The sequence below is a fragment of the Calypte anna genome, chromosome 2 (assembly GCF_003957555.1).
Source record: "Calypte anna isolate BGI_N300 chromosome 2, bCalAnn1_v1.p, whole genome shotgun sequence".
In the NCBI taxonomy this organism is placed as follows: Eukaryota; Metazoa; Chordata; class Aves; order Apodiformes; family Trochilidae; genus Calypte; species Calypte anna.
In genome coordinates, this window is record NC_044245.1 from 14,906,369 (window position 1) to 14,928,618 (window position 22,250).

The 22,250-nt window shown below is 37.8% G+C and overlaps 1 protein-coding gene across 3 annotated transcripts in view; it reads left to right on the forward strand.

Annotated features, from left to right (window-relative positions):
- The window catches only part of NRP1 (neuropilin 1), a 108,840-nt gene that overhangs the window by 40,353 nt on the left and 46,237 nt on the right, over positions 1-22,250 (forward strand). For all 3 annotated transcript variants that reach the window (XM_030445781.1, XM_030445779.1, XM_030445780.1), the window contains exons 4-7: positions 5,452-5,633; positions 10,352-10,579; positions 17,317-17,472; positions 19,056-19,222. In XM_030445781.1, coding sequence (XP_030301641.1) covers positions 5,452-5,633; positions 10,352-10,579; positions 17,317-17,472; positions 19,056-19,222 — 733 coding nt within the window. The remainder of the gene's footprint in view (positions 1-5,451; positions 5,634-10,351; positions 10,580-17,316; positions 17,473-19,055; positions 19,223-22,250) is intronic.

The window sequence follows — 22,250 nt, forward strand, 5'->3', positions numbered from 1 at the left end:
GGCTTCTGCCATGGACACTCAATCTCACCTCCCCCTTTCTCATGGAGTTTGCAGTGCCTGGCTAGTGCTAATTCAACAGTATTCATGTCCTCACGGGGAGAAATAATCTCTTGGACTTTCTAATAGATTTAAGAAACAAAGAAAGAAAGAAATGCGGAAAGAACGAAAAAAATATAGGTCTTTTCAGTCATCATATCAAAGACATATCCATACCAACTGAGTTGGTGGGATGAGGAAAGACTTCTCCATTGGGAATACTGTGGTGTGTGGGAATACTGTGGTGTCTGATGAGAGTAAGCAGCCAGGCAGGAACACACCACAAAGGAACCTAGGTCACCTTACACACTATGAAGGGGCTAAAAATGCAAAACAACCCCACAGTTCCCTGCAGCTCCCGTGTCTTCCAGTGCTCAAGGACTACCTGTGCTCTGCAACACAGCAGTCACCCAGGACCCTCCAAAGGCCACGAGGATACCTGTACAGAGCTGCCAGTGAAGTTGATGTGTCTCCAGAGGAGGCAGCTGCCCCTCCAACACCCATCAGAGAGGTCACCCTGCCAGGGTGGGCACAGAAGGCCCCAGAGAGCAGTCAGGCTGCACATGGGCTGAGCTGGAGAGCAACCCAACAGACACCGAGGTTACAGGCAGAAAAACAACTCATTTGGGGATGTGCTTAATATTTTTAACCACATGTACTCCTTTTTCTTGTTGATAATAAACTGGGATTAAGGTCGGTGTCCCTTGAGTAGCTGCAGTTCTTAAGCTTTTAGCTCTGGGATACAGTAAATCCCACACTGCTAACCCTCAGTCACTAATGGGGCACAAATCCACGGTGCAGAACAACTCAGAACTCTTTATTTAGATTTCCTCTCACAATGCCTTCTGTTCAGCTAAAATGGAGCAAGGAATAAAAAAAGAAAAACTTCATTTTAAAAAAAAGGCAAAAGAAAGATACATATTGAGAAGCAAATTCTCGGAACCAAAGATGGTTTGACCAGAGTGAATAATTTGTGTCAAGAAGAGATTTAGAAGCTTGATGGAAATGGAATCAGACTGATAAAAGAAAAAAGAGATGGAAATCTTTTCATTCTTACAGGTGAATAACCAAAATACTTATAACCACCCTATAGAGGCATATCATAGTAGGCTGCAGAAAAACATAGCATAATCAGATGTAAATTACAGTTTTATACTCTTCAATGATTGCTTCACAAGGTAAAATGGCAGATATTTAGATTTCAGCTGATTTCTGCATATGTCTTGGGAAGGAACTTTTTTAGGCAAAAAGCATAAGATCTCTTTGCCCTAATAGGAAAATGTGTGAAGTGGCACACAGCTTGGTAGAGTGGTTGGCTTCAGCAGCCACTTCTTCACTTTCTGCAATACAAGATGCTATGGTGCACTTCGGGGGTCATCAGCATGTTCAGAACTGAAACCAGATGTAAGGTCTCTTAGCAATTACTAGAAACTGGAAATAGAAAATTCACTAAAATCTGTATTTTTCAGCTGTGTATGTTTTTCATTGCCCAGAGCTTATTTTATAGGTATTGCTTGGCCTTTTCCTTGAACTCGTAACTTATGCTTTCAAAAAAAAAAAACCAAAACATAGAGAAAGTTTTTAAGTTTTTTGCAATTCCTTCAAGATTTTGTAGAGGAATTCTAGATTCCCTCATCTTTCCAATGGGAATCTGTCCCATACATTGTTTTATTGAATCATAAAATTGGACTGTCAAGTACTGGCATGTTCAGGGACTGGCTGGAAGGAGCAGGAGGTGTGTTCAAGCTGAACCAGTGCGGTTCAGCAGGCTTCCACTTGACAGCCACACACAGTCCTTGGACAATACAGAGGGTACAAACAGAAAGCAAGCAAAAATGGGATATCCAGAAAGACCCAGACAAGCAGAGAGGGAATGCTTTTTTGTATCATGGCATAGTGGCTCCATCAACATATCCAATGGTCAACCCCTCTTCTGGGCATGCATCTCCTATTTTCACATGTGAACTCTTGCTCTAGTCTTTCACCTGAAACTACACTCAGTGGTTAGCACCTTGTTTATATTTACATCTCTGTGCCATAAACCCTAAAGGACTATAACATTACCAGAAATATTTGCCAGCAGTAACTGAGTGAAGAATTGCCAAGTGGGAAATCCAAATTTGCAAACTCAGTATTCTGGGCCGCATGCCAAGACTGTCTGGGTGCCTCAGAGGTGACACATTCAGTCTCCTCACAGGGATGCTAATGTGCCAACTGCATCCCTGGCACAGCATCTTCTGACAAACTTATGGAGAACTGCTACCAAGTCCAGAGGGGGATGCAAGCTGCTTTCTGAGCTTCCTTGGCGACAACTCCATTTTCAAGTTGTGACTGTACTTTCTGCTATTTACAAGAATAGTTGTTTGTGACACACTATGGTCTCTGGTAGGATTTTGAAAAGTGCAAAAATGACAGGAGGATATTGGTTTCCAAGTATAAACTAGTAAAATCGAGTGTAATTTAATTTCCCTGAGAATAAAATAATACAGTTACTCCCCTATAGCAGCCCAGATATAACATGTTCTCCAGTGCAGGAAAATCCAAATCCATTTGTTAGCTGCCAAGCAAAAGACATGATCTGTAGAATATGAAGGTTGTAGGGCTGATCTCTAAAGTTTCCCCTTTTCAAATCATACTTTATACCTATTGTCTTACAGCTAAGCTTCTTTTCTGTCTTTTGGATAATTTTTAAGGCAAAAGAAAAAAATTGAAAAATCCTTCAGGGCTGCATGACCTATAGTTTGCAAAATCCTTTAGAAGACAGCCTTTTAGGATCCAAATTGTTTCGTTTACAAATGCACAGCCAGAAGGAGCACCATAAATTACATTTGTCACTACAGGAGACAATGGAAAGGTGTGGACAGGCTATTGCTATAAAGGAGGAAACCTAGGAGAGTGATAGAATTGAATTTGACTAGTTTTTGACAAATTTACTTCACAGAATAGCAAAATTGGTACTTACAGTGTAATAATTTTTTGGCTGTATATGAAAGACTTAGCAAGACTACAGTAGATTGTTTATTTTTAATGTGTAGCACAATAAAATCCAGAGCATTTGGCGTTTTTTTTTCTCTTTACACATGCATTTAAAAAACATAAAAAGTTGCTTAGCATTTACAGTTAATTTGTTTTATATTTTATAATTCAGAAATAGGATTCTTCTTGATATTCATTTGAAAAATTAACTGCTGTTGAGGCTTGATCAGTGAATGGTGACTGGGAAACGTGAAATAATGTCATCCTGGAAAGAAGAGGAGACTGTCATACAGACACTGTGGTTTTATGTGGCTACTCTTTCTCTTTAAGAAGGAGTTAGTCATTCTGAGAAAGACTGTTAAAAATTCTGAATGTTATTTTTTCCCCTGAAACATGAAAACTAGCAGCCCGCATTCCTGACTACCTCCAATAGGTTTAGCTGGGAACCTAGAGCCAGTATTCTTAAAGATGGTTCTAAACAAAAAGAGAAAAAAAAAAAAAAGAAAAAAAAATGGTTCTGAAGTCCTTTTATAACTCTTCTTCCAATGTTTAAATCCTGTTATATATACACCATAAAGAAATTACAGGAAGAACAGAAGTCTAATTTTAAAAAAATGCAGGCTACTTGAAGTACCCGTAAAATTGTCTCAGAAGTAAACATTTCCACTTTCTATTTCCACAAATCTGAACTGGGACAGTGAAGCTAACTAGCTGAGCAATTGCTACTAGGAAAATCAAATACTTAAAGAGGAAATGTAGTTAACACAATATTTCACATATGTTAATGCTTTCAGTTCCATCAGTGTCAGCTTTATTTTCTACTTGATGTACACCAAAGCTGGCACACAATTTTACTGATGAGGTAATGTCATTTTCAATTTAAGGAGTCTTAAGCCATCCACTTTAACTAGTGATATCATCTTTGCAGTTGTCTCATGAGGCTTCATGTAAACATAAGTAATGTGCCCTGTACAGTTTGGAGCAGAGTTGTTAAAAATGACATTGGTCATCATGAAGACATTTTTTTTTCCTTTGATCTGTTTAAAAATGTCAGACATACTTTATTGTCCTGTCATTTCTAGCTCTTCCTTTTAGATTAATATGCTTGGAACATTTCAGTGAACATAACAGTGGAATAAAGGTCTAAACAAATTAATGGCAACATTTTAACGTCAGTCATAGTAGGATAATGAAAAGTAAATGAGATTCTCTGGCTAACAGAAACTTGCTAAGTAAAACAGCAGCACAGCTGAGACACAAAGATGTAGGGGCAGAGAAAATTTTTTTGCTACTGTCCGAAAGAAGCCCAGAGCTCAACCCAGGCTCCAAATGCCTCTGTCTTTTAGGAAAAGATTAAAATGATTCTACAAATTGTATCTCCTCCTCTTTCCTGTCTGTGGTTGGGTGGAATCATCCGCTAATAAAACTGAAAACCAGTCTCCACACCTGCAGCTCTGCCTCTCTGTGACTTTTATTCTCATTTGTATTCTCCCTGCTGGCTCAGTGCACTGGGATGCTGGGCTCTGCTGAAACCAAACTAATCAAACCAGGCCCAAGTACTGGCATCTCTGGTGCCAGGGCTGAGGAACCCTAACATGACTTCTGCTCCCAGGCAAACATAAACCACCAATAATTTTTGGTGTTATATAAAATTTCTCATCAAGTTCTTAGGAACCAAGCAAGTAACCAGGGGAGGATTTTGCCCAGCTTGTTCAGTAATCACACGATGTACAAGGATGAATACTATAATGTGCACTTGGTTCAAATACCTAAGCAAAGGTGATTTATAATGAAACAAATTTTGTCTCAGAAAAAACAAGAGCCATGACTGGCTTGTGGATTTTGTGATTTGCTCCAAACTATTTGTCCAGCTTGCAAGGAAAATAACAGATCTTTCTATCACTTATCTGAAATATGGTAGAGTTTTAAACAAAATCTAATTTTTAGGGATTTATTTGTTATTCTGTGGACATATGTTTGAAGGACAGCATATGGAAATCAAAGTATTGTTCATTAAGAGCTCCAGCCAAAAAGACATTTTTGAATTCATAACAGGACTTCACAGTTTGAAAAGAATGCTATGCATTATGTATTGATAACAACACTGCACAGACAAAGGAACACAATTTAATAATACAGAATTGTGCTCATGAGATTTCCTTTTTTTTTTTTTTTTGTTAATTGGTTACTTTAGCTGACATTGTCTGCAAGCATAATGGACACCATTCTTCCTAATAGTTCCATGTTGCCAGATGATGTCTACAGACATAATGTAGTCCATTTTAATTATTTCATTTTGCTTACATCTTTCAGCATAATGCACTTTCCAAGCAAGCTAGCATTTTTCTTGATTATCTATGTTGTGTTATGGTTTCTAAATTAATTAGGTCTCCTTCTTTCCTGGAAGTTAAAAGTTTCTTCCTTCCATTTATCTACCAGGTATGATTACGTTGAAGTGATTGATGGAGATAATGCTGAAGGACGTTTATGGGGAAAGTACTGTGGAAAAATTGCTCCCCCTCCTGTAGTGTCTTCAGGACCATATCTTTTTATTAAATTTGTTTCTGACTATGAGACACATGGAGCAGGATTTTCTATTCGTTATGAAGTTTTCAAAAGAGGTGAGAAACAATTCATTGTTATATAGCACGTAACCTGTAATTTTTGCTTTCATCAAAAAGTTCACTGTAATTCTTTGGGGGTGGGGAATACATGAAAATGCTTTAAGGAGAAATTGTGTTATCCTTGTCGTTCCAAGGTGGGTGGGGTATGTATTCAATGGATGTAAATTGTTATGAATACAGTGGCACAGCTGCATCTGAGGAGTGACTCCTCTGGGTGTAATGTGATAGTCTTCATCAGCTGTTTGTTTCAACCTTCTTCAAACCATTACCTTTATTCCCTTTTTTTTCCCTTTTTTTGGTTGTTTTGTTTTGTTTTGGGGGGGGGTGGGTATTTTGGTGGTTGTTTTTTTTTGTTAATGTGAATAATTGCTGTATGATTTTCAATCTTGCTGCTTTAACAGCACTGTAACCTTCTGAGACCCTGACTTATTTTGGTTAGTGTTTTGCTATGCATTCCCAAGAGGTGGCTGTGGGCTCAGAAAATACCAGAGTACACATGGGCAGCAGATGATGTTGTTGTTGCTTTCACAGATCGTGTTTGGGAGGTACAGGAGTGCAGAAGCTCACACTGTACACGGGCATGTCCAGCTGAATGCCTGTGCCAGGAATTCATTGCCAGTGAGCACAAACAGTTGTATAGGCACAGAAAAAGCCCAGAGAAACACAGCCCACAGACCATCTTCAATAACTCTCTTTCTGAGTTAATAGCTAGAAGGGGAGTAAGATGGGAGTAAGAAGTTTTTATGGAATACACCTTCCCTACAGCTGGAGGCAGATAAATAATTCATATATTCAGTGCCTGGAGAATAGAGAACCAAAACCCATAATATGCAGAAACACAATAAGCTTAACTTTCTAGAGAAAAATACTGACTCAATCATAAATGTTTAAGGTTGTATTCACAAAAGAAGCTCTAATATCCAAATTTCCAGTGCTCTCCCAGATACTGCCCAATTTACAAAACCAGCTCAAGTCCTTTTATGCATCTAAACCAGTGCCAGATTTTCAGATGTGTTCAGCACACACACTTGGTGGCAGCTGTACTGTTAATGAGAAGAAGCACAGTAGTGAAGTCTCTTTTCTATCGCTGCAATTGCTGCTCTGCACAGTGCTAATTGGGGCCACAGACCTCTTGTTCACCATCTCTCCTGTCTGTAAATCCACTCTTGGCTTCCAGAAATTCTTTTGGTGACCTTCAGGGTCACATCTTTTGAAAGAATTCAGCATCCAAATGACACCAAGCTTTCCTGAAAAAAAAAAAATCTCTATTTATTTTGGTGTCTTTAGGAGGCTAAACACTTGAAAATGTGTCCTGAAGTTTCTCAGTAATTATGTATACTGTACCATCTTTCCTAAAGAACAAGGCTGAAACCTAAGAACAAGTGAAAGAACGGGGTTTGAGACAATCTATTTTAGCAAATGAGTATTTTCAAGAAAAAAAATTTTCTTTGTTACCTAGTCATATAGTAGCATCTCAGAGATTTGACAGGAATGTTGTGCTTATTTCCTTGTGTGGTCATTTACATCTCTCAGTGATACACATTAACCACGTTAAGATGGCATTATTAATGTGATCTTGCACACACAAAAGTCAGGAAACTCAAAATTATGGCTCCCAGAGCAACTTTAACTCTAGTTCATTCCACGTAAACTGTATATTAATGCAGGAAAGTTATCACCAGGTACCATGTTAGAAATGCTGTGTGTACACAAAGGATACAAGTTATAGTCACTGTGGGAACACAGCCCTTTTTAACTTTTGAGTTAATGCATATATTCTATTCCAAATTTACATTTTAATTTCTATAATAAATAAAGATGACCAGTTTACCCTGTTACACAGGTGAAGCTCAGTTGTTCACACCAGACTAATATGCTTCATTTTAGCATATTCACAACTTGGCTAATCATTTCCTAGGTATGAGAAGTATTAAAATGATCCCTCACCCAAGGTCCTGTTGTGCTGAGCTGGAGGCTGAGTTGCAATTCAATAGACACAGTTTCTTTTTGCCCATTATTCTTGTGAGAGTATCCTTATTTTTTAAAAGAAAAACTGCATTACTTGGCCTGTATCCTAAACTGAATTCTAAATCCGATGCTTAAAATCCCATGAAAACTGTAAGGAGAGACCAACACACATAATGACTGTGATAAATGTAGTATGGGCTTTAACAATAGAAGCTGCTTTCACTTCTCATCCAGTTCCTTAGTGAGAAAGACTCTGAATAAATTGAATACCTAAACATGACTAAAACATGAAATCCATGTTGTTCCACATTTATCCCATCTGAAATGTTCAAACTTTTGGCTCCATCAGCCAGCCAATCTTAGGATGAATGAATAGCCTGCTCACTGGAAAATGATCTACAGAGCTGACATTCAACATTCCCAACTTTCATTGACTAAATTTACAGCGTAAACTAAAAAAAAAAAAAAAGACAGTGCCAACCAGGAAGGCAAATGATTTTCTGGCTCAGTGCCACCAACAGAAAGCTGGAGAAATATCCAGTGTCATATCTCCTCCTTGGCTCCCTCTTTTGCCACCTCTCTGTTTCCTTCAGCTCATCTCTCTCCCTTTATTTCATACACAATGCATGCATGTAGTTTCTCCACCTCGGAAGTAACTGTTCTGTCTGGTCACTGATAGAACCTTTGCAGCTGGTTTTCCGTGGGAATCGCTCCATGGAGTTTCTTGTGGCCTCAGTGTTGGTTTAATTCTTGAAGTTCCTTCACAATGTCAACAAAGGGTAAAAATCTGTAGAGGGCATTCTAGTGAGGCAGCTCTTCTGAAAACAGTTTTTGTTTCTTGCAGCAGCTTGGCTCAAACATGTTTAAAATAAAGCAAGCTGGTACTGAGATACCATGTGTGAGTGCAAGGAGCCTGACGATTGTGTGCTCACAGAGCCAGGATCTGGCTGTATTTAATAAAGCAATAATGATCCTGGCTTACATTTTATATTGCATCTTTTATTGGATTCCAAAAGGAGTACAGAGCACTTTATGCTATGAATGGCACAGCAAAGCTATTTTGTCCTGAAACAGCAGCTACTGGTGTGAGCAAGGAGCAACAACCAGAATATAACCCCCATGTATGATGAGGAGACGAGGTAGTGACAGGGACAGAAGAGAAATATCTGATTGATGTGTAAGGGAGCAATTTAATTATGGGCAAAATGCAATTTTCCAAATTGGAGTGGGTCAGGTTATATGAGCACTAATACCTACATCTTCCAAAATACGCCATGAAGTGCTCTGAATATTGATGTGGTAGCTCAAGCATTTCCTATCAGTGTCTGTTAAAGGACAGAAACACCTGAACTAACTAAATTCATTCAGATCTCTCTCTCACATGATTAATTTAGCTGGGAAGTGGCCAAATCTGTGGGGGGTAATGTGTTTGTCACATTCACAAGGAAAGGATTTTCTATCGTGAAATAAGTGTATTCATATATGCAACAAGCCAGACTGTTTTCCTTCAATGATCTGTGTCAAGCATTGGAAATCCTCTAAGGTTCCTAACTACAGTCTCTAAGGATGCTGGGCATCCTCATCCAAACTGAAACCTCACACACACTCATCCTCCAGCACAACCTGTTGCAGCCAAACTCTGTCACCTGTGTCCTGCCTACACTCTCTGTCCAGAGGCATTAATCTGTCATCCCACCCAAACTCCCTGGGTCAGCTGCTGTCCACTGATGCCTCAAATCCCTTTCCATTTAATTAGGAGTGTCAAAAGTCAGAGAGAGAGGGCTACCTCTGATCTTGTAGGGGGATGTGTGGGCAGTGCCTGTGGCTGGCTCTGAGCACACCTGCAGACGTGGGATGTGCAGAGATTAGGATTCCTGAGGGACCTAAACAAAGGAGACGTGTCAGCAAGAGAGAAACTGCAGTTTTAGTCCCTGGTGTTCAAAAAGGCAAATCCAACGATCTGGCCTTTTATATCCTTGCATCTTTACTGCCTTTTTCCTGCTCCACCAAGAGCCCTGTTTGGAGCATCCCAATATGCCATTGTGGGGACATCAGGGAAAGCTGGTGTGTCAACATTGACATTAGGTGACTTCTAGCAACACTGCCTGTAATCACACAGTTTATCATGCCTGCACTAACAGCAACATTTTACTGGTGCACCTGTGTCAACACCACTCAGAATGAGTCACTCACCCTTGGTACATGTACGAATTACCTTTCACGTTTAGTTTGTCAAGAAGGCATAGGTCACATCTGGCAGAGTTACTGAGTCAGTGCTCCAGGAATCTGAAACCACTACTCCCTCTACTGAATTCACTCACCCGCTTTCATAAAAAAATCTATTTCACCAATAAAAGCCTGTCAGATGTAAGATTTAAGGATTTGAGCTTGAAGGGGCTATAATTATTTCTCTAGGGCTCTGTCGAGATTTCTACAGCTTATACTTTCATTGTTCCCACATGAGTTTGTATTTGTCATAATTTTTTCTAGAGTTGGTACAAGTTTTCATATTGTTCCACACAAAATGAAAATTGGAGATCAAACAGTATATGTGAATTGTGCTTTAAACCTATCAATAATAGGAACAAGGTGGCCGAATGATTAATACAGTGATTAAAATGAGGTGTTTCATTGAAAAGCCACTTTTGCTGCTGGAGAGACAATTTGACCTAATTTGTTTTCCAGATAATGACTTTGCTTAGTAGCATGGTATTAACCCAGGTTAACAGTATCTCCTTCTCTTACAGGACCTGAATGTTCCAGAAATTTTACTTCTTCAAGTGGAGTGATAAAGTCCCCTGGATTCCCTGAAAAATATCCCAATAGCCTTGAATGCACTTATATTATCTTTGCACCAAAGATGTCAGAGATTATACTGGAATTTGAAAGCTTTGAGCTAGAACCTGATTCAAATACTCCAGGGGGAGCTTTCTGTCGCTATGACCGATTAGAAATCTGGGACGGATTCCCTGATGGTAAGAGAAAAATGTACTCTGACATGCATAACCACTACTCCATAGTGAGTTGTAGAAGGCATATTCTCATTTTTTTAAAATGTCATAGTAGAGAGATCCTCGTTTGATTTATGTGAAATGAGTTGAATTAAAGAGAAATGGGGAAAGTGCTCTGTAAATTCATTCAGTAAAGCATATCACAGTATGAATTATTTTTTTTTTTAATGAAATATGTTTAATTTTGAACACTTGGTTTGGAGGAAACATATTGGGAATGTGTTATGGAACTCCTACACTAAAATAAATGAAATATGATGCCTTAGAATGGGTCCCTAGACTTTCACAGTGAACATGAGTATTGTCTAGAAATTTCCAACAACTTGCACAAACTGGAAGTCAGGTGCCAGCCCTCCAGCTTGTGGAGGAACCAGGCTACAGACCATCTGTCAAAGCAGAGAATTACTTTGCCAGAGAAAATATGGTGTCCGTAAAACTTAAATCACTGTGACTGCATGATTATCCAGGTCAGTAAACTGTCATGGAGCTGTTCATTCAGGTGGCTTCAGTGATAGAGCACTGCAGGTTTCCTCCCTTGTAGTGCCCTGTCTTCCATCAGGCTTTATCTTAATTTGTTAATTTATAATCTCTGATTAGCTGAGGACAAGTGTCAGGGTGAGTCTGTTGGGTACCCTTCTGGAACTTACTTCTCTGCTATCTCAGCAATTTTCTGCTTAGTTGTTAACCACTCTTGACCTTGTGCATGTTCATTAAGCACATATCTAGATATTAGCAAAGCCTATAGGGTCAGAGAGCCCTTGTTTCACCCTCCACACAATCTCATATCCCTGTTTTACTATGACTGATGAACAAAATAGCTGCATTATTTCAGGGGTTTTTTTCATGTACATTAATGAGTCCACAAGACCCAAGACCCCTGTAGGTAGGACAGCCATGTACTGGTTCTCCAAGGATCTCATTTCAATAGATTGCAGCTCCAGCCTGAAAAAGACTGGTCAAGATGAATGCTAAATTTTAGAGTGCCCAAATACTTATACAAATTGTTCAAACAGCTATGTAAAATTGATTGGTTTTAATGGCTTTTTCACTGTTTCTATGTAAGGCACAAGCTGATAAAGAGAAGCATCTTGAAGCTGTCCTTTTTCTTCTTAATTGTGTAACTTGTAGCAAAATTCAAAGGCTGAAGATTTATGTTGTTTGTGTTAGGCACTAATTACATCTGCTTCAGTTTTCCACTGGTGTGATAGCCCTTATTAATAGATATTTCCCTTGCTTTTATGAACAGCAGTGGCAGTTTCTACAAACTGCTAATCTTACATTAACATATCATTTAAATGAAAACATATAACAACTAACATATTTTACTAACACATTTAAATTTGACTGTTTTCCTAGATAAATCGCCAGTATCATTTTAATTAAAACATTTATTGATGTTGCAGTAAATAGGTATGTGCTTTTCAATGAAATTTTGGGTTTCCTTTTTTGGTTTATGCTTAATAGGTTTATCATGGCTTTTTCAAGACACTCCAATAAGCAGTGAAGGAAGAGCCATAACAGTAGCTGAAAGACTATTTAGTATTTAAAGTCTTGGTTAGAAAAACAGTGTTGTTACACTACAGCAATGATGTCTGGAACATTTAATAATAGGTTTATTTGTATATAGGCCAAATCTGTCCAGGCTAAATTCCTGTAGAACTTGCATTTAAACTGGCATGTGAAAAGATGATCCAATCAATCAACTTTTGTTTAATATTACCAAAAAAGAAATGTATTATGGTTAGTGTCAGAGGGTTTCAAAGAAGTAATTTTCTGGTTCAAGAAAGTGACTGAGCCATGCTGGAGAGCAATTAACAACAGGCATTATAAGTCTTCCAATTTCTTACAAAATTTCTAAATCCAAAATGATCCTGGCATCTAATAAGGGTGTTTACATGCTTTTGTAAATATTCAGCTGAACTTGTAGCCTAGAAAAAAAATGTTTCCTTAGATGCAAACTGCTGGAGATTGCAGCAGTTGTAGGGAAATGTTATCTGCATCATTTCACTGTTGGACAATCCTAAACCAGCAGTCATTTTCTTGTTTAACTTAACACTACAGAGGCAGAGAAGAAATGATTGCATATTTACAAATGACGTGGCCATAAACTGAAGATAGAAATTAAAAGTTTCTAGATATCAAAAAGACAGTATCCAGATAATCTAAAAAAAAAAAAAAAAAAAAGGCAGAATTTTAATAGGACAATTTGAAGGAAAATAGTTGTGGCCACAACCAGGCAGAATCAGATGGCCAGCCTCCTGAACACACTGCTCTCATCTAGCTCTAGAAGCCAGGTACCAGGCACTGTCAGATCCTCCATTCTCACATTCTCAGCAGAGAGCAGTCTGCTCCACTCTGATCTGTCACAGACATCTGCTCTAGGGCAGCTGATGGAACCTCTGGAGGTGCTAATCTCATTGACAGTACTGAGAGCTATGGATCTTTGCTAACTCAAACATGAACTTTGAATAACTTAGATTTTTTACCTAGTAATATTTTTGCTTCCTTCCCACGCAAAAAAAAAAAAAAAAAAAAAAAAAAGTTCTCTTAAATTTTCACTATGATGTTTGTTTAAAAGGATATGTCAGAGTCAGTATGCTTCCATTTACATTTTGCTTATACATAAACTGCCATTTTACTGATGGAAAACAATTTTCTGTTAGACAATCTGCCAGTAACTGCAGCAGTCATTCACAAAGATGTTAATGCTGAAATGCTCTGTCAAAGCCGTGGAGTCCTCAGCCTACCTGGCTGTCCTTGTAATGGATTGAATCTGGCAAGTGCTGAGTACTTGCTTCTTGATTCTGAAAAATATGTGCTTATCTTTGAAGCATGTGAGCAGTTGATTGACTTCAAAAGGAATTCACTGAGGACATTGCAGGTCTGAAGTTAAACACTACTGTAAGTGTTTTTCTGGTTCAGGAAGGGAATGGTAGGTATTTAAGAATGCTTCAAACCTGGCATTTTGTTTTTGCATACCTGCATGCCAGAGGTGCCCTTTGGTCTCTTAAAAACAAGGTACCAAGTGAAACAAACCCTGTTGGAGAATATTCAGGAACTACAGATCCATGTTGCAAGTATTGTGCAGAAAAGGGAACATGGTTTGCAGAAGATAACAGGTGAAGTTAGGGCATGAAAGTGAGTAGATAACAGAATATAAATATATGATTTTGTATAAATAAACTGGACACCAAAAATGTCTTTGCCCAAGGTACAAATACACCTCAGCCAGCTGCAGCTGAGAACGGTTCATTGATGAATGAAGAAAAATTGCCCACTCAAAATGAGCACTAGCTGAAGTGATGGATTGCATGTATCCATCATGCTGCTCTCTTTGAAGCTCTATATACTGTCTACTAAGGGCTCAGAAGTAATTTAAAGACATCTACATATGGTTTGAGAACCACAAACTAAGCATTGCTGCTTTGGTCAATACCACAAGAGCTTCCAATGAATTACTGAGCAAAACAGAACACTTTATTTCAGTCATTAACATCAGTGCAAATGAAGGTAGCTATTAATTTAGGTGTATTTCTCCTCTCTCGTGGTTGCACTCTGCACTCCTGTGAGAAGCTATTAATATATAAGAGTATACACAGGCTCAGTGAAAGTGACTACTGAACTGCAAGGACAAGATTCATTTTTCAGTTCTTTTCCCTTTTAGCATGCTAAATTGTGTGCAAATGCTTTGTCAACAATGACCACAGTGCTGTGAGAATACTGTTCACAGCACAACAGCACATTTTAAAGAACAGTTTTTAAATTTAGCAAAATGGTTGGCTAATGTAACATTTCTTTCAATATTTTAGAAGGATAATAGACCATTTTTGCTTGCCTGTGTGTTAATCGAGGTTTTTTTAACTTAATTCCAAGAGCTAAGATTTCAGCTGGGTGGGCAAATGTGTATTTCAATAAGCCTCAAAATTTCCTGATATGTAGACACTTTGGCCAGAAGGGGAAGTAGCAGAAAAGAAAATAAAAGAATTTGTAATCATAAGGTTTCTGTTCAGTGTTAAACCAGCACCCATATTCTATACCCTAAGTATTCAAGTCCTGCAAACATTCAAACATATGTACTAATAATAATCCAGATTTTGTTCAAGTTCTAGAATTAGACTGCATTTTGGGATATGCTTGCGAAATGGGTTTCTTGGTTGCCCATCCATCTTTTAATCTGAAAGTCACTCTGTTTTCCACTGTATCATACTATGCCAGTGGAAAGAGAAGCCAACGTCCCAGAAGTAGCTGCACCATGGGATGTCAAGTGAAGTAGCTGTCTCACTGAAATGCCTCTGCTCTTCTGGCAATATAGAAGTGTCCTTGAGTGAGGGCATTTCCAAGTGACTCATATCCAGAGTAAGCCTTCCTGGTGGATGCTGACAAAATGGCATGATGGTGGGCACGTAGAGGCTGCAAAGAGCTTTCTGGACCTAATGGATTTTCAGCACCTGGTACCCTAAAATTCCCATTTGGAATTGTATGTGGTCTGATATAAAAGCCCATCTTGGTTTGTAAGGAAGTGTCAGGAATATGGTAAAAAAAACGGTGACATTGCCTCCCTAGCAGACATCAATATCATCCCCTGAATGACTTCTCAGATGATGGGTCCCACACAGCATTTATTTGATGTGGTAAATCCCAAAACATTTGATAATTTATTATCATTTGAAATTTTCACTGCTCGAATGGGAAAAAGAGAACTTTCTGTTAGCTATTTATGTAAGAAGAATAAGAAAGTTTATTTCATTATTCTGCTCAGATCAATACCGTATTAGCTCAGTAGGCTACAGTTTACATTTTGTGCAAAAAAAATCAAACCTTTTTATGTCATATTCTTTTAGCTTTTGGCTTTTGCATCTACATAACTAGCAAAGAGAGTAACAAGAAGATAGCAGGGCCAGTCTGTAGAACACTGAAATGCAGAATCGCAAAGTAGGTCTTAAAAATTATAAACCAGTGAGTCATGAAGAATCTTAAAGGCTGTCTGCTTAAAACAAAGTTCTCTTCTGTTTGTCATTTCAAAGAGGCTTCCCTACAGGAAATGGGAGGAGGGACACTCAGTGTGCCATAACATGGTGGCCTTATCGTCTTTATTTTCTTGCAGTTCACAGAAACATCAGCACCTATAATGTTGAAAGGCCATCAAAGAAAAGAGCAGAATTAGAATTGGTTGTACATAAAAAATGCAAAAGATAAAAAAAAAAAAATCTCTAGTGATTGGAGTGGGGGCATTATTTTTTTAGTTTATAGAAAAGCCACTTATAGTAACTGTCTAAAACAACTTTCTCACTCCAAATAATATAACTGCAAAGCTTTAAATATTTCTATGTCCTCTAAAGGGTGTTTCATTTTATCAATAATGCATTGAAGAGCCCTGGTGGAAAAGGGCTAAACTGGCAGGTCTTTTAAATGCCATGGTATTGCCAAGGAAACCGAAGACTAACTATGGCCACAATATGGGTAGAAAAGCACATGCTGGCAGCAAGAGCTATAACATCTGAGCTTCCTCTTTCTGGCAACTCTAAGGACTTACAAAAATGTGAAGCTTACATAATAAATCTATTTCAAGCTGGAACTGTTTTACTTGTTGGGAAATGCCAATAAATTACTACAAAATTATGTTAACTGAAGATTTTCTTTGAACTGTGAATAATTAGGATATATAAACATTTCATATTTTAAACTGAAATTTAAATGGAGTTCCTAGACAAATGACAAGGTGTTAATTTAAGCCTGGAAAACCAGTGGTGTAAGCATTAGAATGACATCTGAATGATTATTTTCATGATTGACTCCATGGATGGGTTTTACCATTATCTTATTGTTTGTAAGCACAGATGTACCAGTATTCAACAGCTGAGGGACCTATCTGCAGGGAATGCTCAAGTGCTAGAAGGCCACATATGTTGGTTGTGAATTGAATAGCTTAATTAAGGAAAAAGATTATCTCACTGCTCAGGAAATCTAGAAAAATATCAGGAGCTAGTTTATACATTATTAATACTAAAAGAGATCATGTATGAGTGTGTGTGTGTGTGTGTTCTGTGGCATAGAGATATACTATAAAGAAATCCTTGCTCTTTTGAAAGGATTAAAGATTTTACAGCATTCTTTAATATGAAGCACCTGGGCAAAAGACTGATGAGAGTGTATGGAAAGCCTAAATAGGATGGGATGAAAAGTCATTGGTCACAGCCTCAATAGAAGTGCAAAAATGTTTTTCTAAGTGTATTATAGAATTAACATATTATCTGCAGTATTTAGCATAAATCCTGGAAAGTGCTGTTTGAACTTGTATTCCCAGAACACCATGTAGACTGGGTGGGCAAATCAGGCCACTCAGATGTCCTTGTCATAGGAGGTGCTTAAATCACAGTTAGGAAAACACTTTTGATGTTTTGTACATGCAATTTTGTGCATCATTTCCTTCTCTGCACACTTTAGAGGACACTTCTTGAAATCCTGATTCTTTACATTTCCAGAGGTTTATGGGGTGCTATCTGAAATGTTTTAGAAATAAGATTACTACGGTAGGATAAACAATTTATTGCTCACTGCTAAGTTATTGATGAAATTGTGATTTGAACTGTTGTAGAGGTTCACTGCTTCCTGCTGAGGGATTCTCTTTAGGAGGCTATTGTAGTGGCATCTATTGTTGCAGCAGAACTGATGGTTTACTATTATATCCTCTCTCTTTGCAGTTGGCCCCCACATCGGGCGGTATTGTGGGCAGAACAACCCAGGACGTGTCCGGTCTTCAACAGGGATTCTTTCAATGGTATTTTATACTGACAGTGCAATAGCAAAAGAGGGATTCTCAGCAAACTACAGTGTGTCACAGAGCAGTGTATCAGAAGGTCAGTATTTATCTATCCTGCCAAGGTTCCTGAAAAATATTCTCTGTTATGTCTTCTTGCACACCAGGTGTTGCATGAAACTTTAAAGAAACCTTAAATAAATAAGATGGTAGGGAAGACCTGGTTCTGTTTTCTTTTTTCTTTTTCTTTTTCTTTATTTTTAAGAATAGCTTCCCTTTGAAAAGCAGTGCAAGAGTGCAAGAAGCAGAATTCTTAGAGTTTTATTCTGCAGGTTTGCCAGAAAGTTGCAATAATTATTGTCAAAAACTGCGCTGACCAAGGAAATGCAGGAATGAAGAGCAATTGAACACTTGCATTAGAACAAACATGAACAATGAATGTATTACCCAAAGTCATTTTTTATTACATGGAGTAAACTTAGATGATCAATTTCTTGTACACAAAGAACCCACTTCATATATGGGTTCTTGTTAAACTCTTTCATAAGATATCTAAGCTTTGTTCTTTGTCTTATATTTTTCCCCAGTTGCCTCATTTTCATGCTTACCTTTTGGATAGAGAATGAAATGAAGTAAGGGAGACACAGGAAACTAATGGGCTGTGTAACAGCATGTCCTTGAAGATTTCCTTGGTTTGCTTGATGATAAAACACACACTTTAAATCAAATTCTCTCTCATTTCTGGGAATTAGTGAGTTTTGGGTTGATTCACCAAGATTTGGTGTACTTGTTTAGAATCATAGAGTCTTTTTGATTGGAAAAGATCTTTAAAATCATGGAGTCCAGCCATTAACCTGATTCTACCAAGTTCTGTAATAAACCATGTCCTTAAGAACCACATCTACACATCTTTAAGCACCTCAAGGGAGGTGCATCAGCAGCTGAGTGTGAGGATCCATCTAAAGCCTCTCTTGCTTCAGTGAGGGTTGGAGCCTTTATTTTCTATGAGAGAATAATTTTTTTTCCATGCCCTATCAACCTTTGAACTCACTATAGTGATCAGGGTATGAATTGATTCTTAATTACCTAGGTAATCTTTGTGTCACCAAAAAGTGACTTCATGGAGATGATAAACTCATTTAAAACACAGCACATTACAGAAAAGGTGGTAATTCTGGCTTGTATTTAAATTTTGTTGATCTGTTTCTTTCTGGTGTCCAGGATTAAAAAAAAAGAATGGCTAGAATTTTAATTTTTTTTAAGATTTCATACTTTTTGTATTAAATAGTTTAAAAATTATTTTATATAGTTATCTGGTTTGTCTTTTCTGATTTTGAGCATAATTATGAGTTGAATATATACTGGTTTATATCATGAATCCACAGAAGTGCCTGTGCTACCCCAGAAAAGAGAATTCTATTGTCCTATATTGAAATGGCTACAATGCTGAGCTAAAAATATTTGTATAGTATTATTACAGGAATTGCCATGGCAACTCAAATGACAGTATTAAGAATGACACCATAAGGCCAATGCTGCCTCGCTTAAAGTTGCTAAAGAATTCAAAGTCACATAAAAAAAATGCTTTAGATATTCATATTCAAAGCAGGAAAATGTTCTCATTATTCAAAGTCTAAATCAAAAAGCTGACCACAGTAATGATGGTAATTTATTTTTCTTCAGATTTCCAGTGCATGGAACCACTAGGTATGGAGTCAGGAGAAATTCACTCTGATCAAATCACTGTCTCCTCCCAGTACAGCGCTATCTGGTCTTCAGAAAGGTCCCGGCTAAATTACCCTGAGAATGGATGGACCCCAGGGGAAGACTCTATCAGAGAATGGATACAGGTAAAAAGTTAACGTTTTAAAGATATTATTAATAGTACTCTGTGGAGTTTATTGAATGTGAAGAATGTGAAAGAGAGAAAAAAATAATAGCAGAGTAAAGTACTTCTACATGATCTAAGAATCATTGCAAGTGAATAGCACACATTCCCTATTAGACATTAAAAAAAACCTGGTCTCCAAGTGTATAAAAAAAAGAAAAGGTCAAGAAGGCTAATTCTTCTGCTTCCCACGTCTATTGTTTTTTCAGTCTTCTGGGCACAAATAACAGAGATTTTGGTTTAGTGGAAAAGTCAATATTAGTTTAACATGCACTTAAAGTGGAATGTCCCAGTAAACTGAGCATGTGCAATGTCTCTAGCTGATTACAGTTAAGCATTAATACAGCATGTTTTTTTCATGAACTCAGATTTCACCTCAGAAGACCTACGTCCCTTACAGAATATATTACATATGAAATTAGTTTAGTGATCCTTGTCTAGTATCTATTCTTCCATGTCCTGAGTCATGGAATTCATTAGCCACTTTAGTTTTGGTCTGTTTGCAGGAGAAATCCTGCAAACATTTGACCCCATTGAAGAGACCCCTTCATTTCTGTTTGTCTGCTTAGGCTTTTTGTTTGCAATTTGCCATCACGGCCATAGCTTAACGGTGCATGATTCCTGAACATGTTAACATTATTCATATGAATTACTGTATACAAATAATCTATACTAACTCACAAGTATTAATATCGGTAGGTGAAAAAACCTGCTTTGTCTGAATTGCAAGTTGCCTTACACTTCTTAGTTGTGACCTAGATTCTATTTCTGCTGGCAAAAGCTGAGAAATGCTTGAGTATATTAGATCAATATTACCAATATTGAAAACCTGTTCATATATTTGAAACATTCCCCCTGCTTCTGGTTTTTTCTATAGGAAATTACTAACTGACATATAAAAACAATGCCTTATTAGCTGTCCATTTGAATGTTCACATTGGTGTTTCCTGTGAGGTTTGCTGTCTGCAAGAAAGCTTAAAAACATATTGAGTAGTATTTAGTGAAGGGAAGAGAGAGAGAAATCTTACATTTCTGATCTTTTGCACACAATGGGACTCTCAGGTGTCCTGCTTAGGGGCCCCTACACATCCTGAGCCCTTGGCAAATTGATAATCATGTATGAAGGGCTTAATCAGAATTCAGAGTGTCAAAAAAAATAGGTTGATCCTTTTCTTTTTCTTTGGAATAAATGTTAAAATCTCTCTAACCTTATCTAAGTGTGAATTTTGGTATTAATCATTGCCACTTGCAATCCATGGAACGCACATGGAAGAAGAGTGGAATGCATCCAAATCAAATTCCTTGTGTTTCATCTGGTCAGATAGCCACCACTTCTTTCTTTCCTTCTTTTCTACTGTCATTTACACATTTAAGACTGGATAATCAAAACTAGAGTTACTCAAATCTCATTCCTGTGTACTTTGTGCTTATTAACTTTATGAATTTATAATGACTGCATATATATATACATATATATATATAGCTTAATCCTATCTCTTAGAACTAGATCTTTCTGAGAAAAAGTTTCAAAGTGAATTTTAGCCATTAATGTTTTTAATAACAAATACAAAATGAAATCCAAGCTACTCTGGGGTTTATGTTTAAAATAGCTTGGAGTACCTAAGGGCTTCTGCCCATTAATTTCTCAGCCACCTTTGCCTTCTGCCGTAAACCAGGGTGCTCAGGGGTGGAAATAAGCACTGAGCATAATTTTTAGCAGCTTTATGCTGCCTCCAGCTACCACACCAGAGGAGACGTTGTTGGTTATCAGTATGCTGCATGCTCACATTGCAGACCTCACCTACTTGGGAACAGTCAGCAAGAACTCCCTGAGGAGCCTTGCCCAAGGGCATCTCCTCCACTGCCCAAGGGCCTGTGTGGAGGGACCACCACCCTGAGGGCAGAATTCATGACAGCAACAGGCTGTAGCAGCCTTCACTGCAGAGCTGGGTCTTGTTTGCAAGACTGAGCCAATAAAGTCTTTCTTGAAGATGGAATAGGTGTGCTTTGCATTTATTGCAGAAGAATTAATCCTTTCTACCACTCAACCTATGTAAGAGATGCAATGGAGTCTGGAGGCTGAGTATGCCATCCCCTGGATTTTCACAAGGTACAACAGTTAAAGTCACCTTTGGCCCCCTTTGTGTCAGGAGTATATTAATTCTTACACATATTTATTATAGTTTAATTCAATACTAACATTGCTAAATCAGACTTCCAAACATGTTCATTCCTCTTAAACTTCATTGACAACCCTGAGACAAGTATTAAGTTCTTCAGACCATCAGACACCTCAACAACAGGGTCCTTCCACAGGTGAGCTGCCATCTTCTACACAGTTTTGATGCCATTGGCAGGATGCACATGTTGTGAGTTTGTATCTGGACAAAATATTGAAATTCCAGGTTTCCTCTGTACAAATATACCCAGGAACAGATGTTCATCACCATAAGAGCTTACAGACAAACAACCAAGGACATGCAACTAATAAAATACTCTGAAATTACCCGTTGAAAAAAAATTGTAATATTTTATGAAAGGAGGAAGTCACTCATATGAAGAACAGAGGTCACTTTGTTTTGTTTCTTTCTTTATGCTATTGGACACTAGTCATTTATGTCAAGTATTTGCTTTTGTGCAGTACAGTGTACATGGATTTTTGTTGTACAGTGCAAGAACACTAGAAAATATTCAACAGCAAAAGACTGTCTGAAGGATACAGCAATGCACTTGGAACTTCTAAAGTGAAAATATCTGCCTGTATGCCCTTCTCTGAAAGACAAAGACTTTGCTTGTATCAGTATTCATTAATCTTTTCACAACTGCAGGTTTCCATACCTGCACACATGCTGCAGATGGTTAAGTAGCAATGGCTACCTTTAAGCTACTAATATGCATATACAACTAGAGAATATATATGAGATATGTACAATCATACATGGGCAAAGCAGCATGAAAATTCAGCTCCAATTACTAATTCTTTTGTTGTA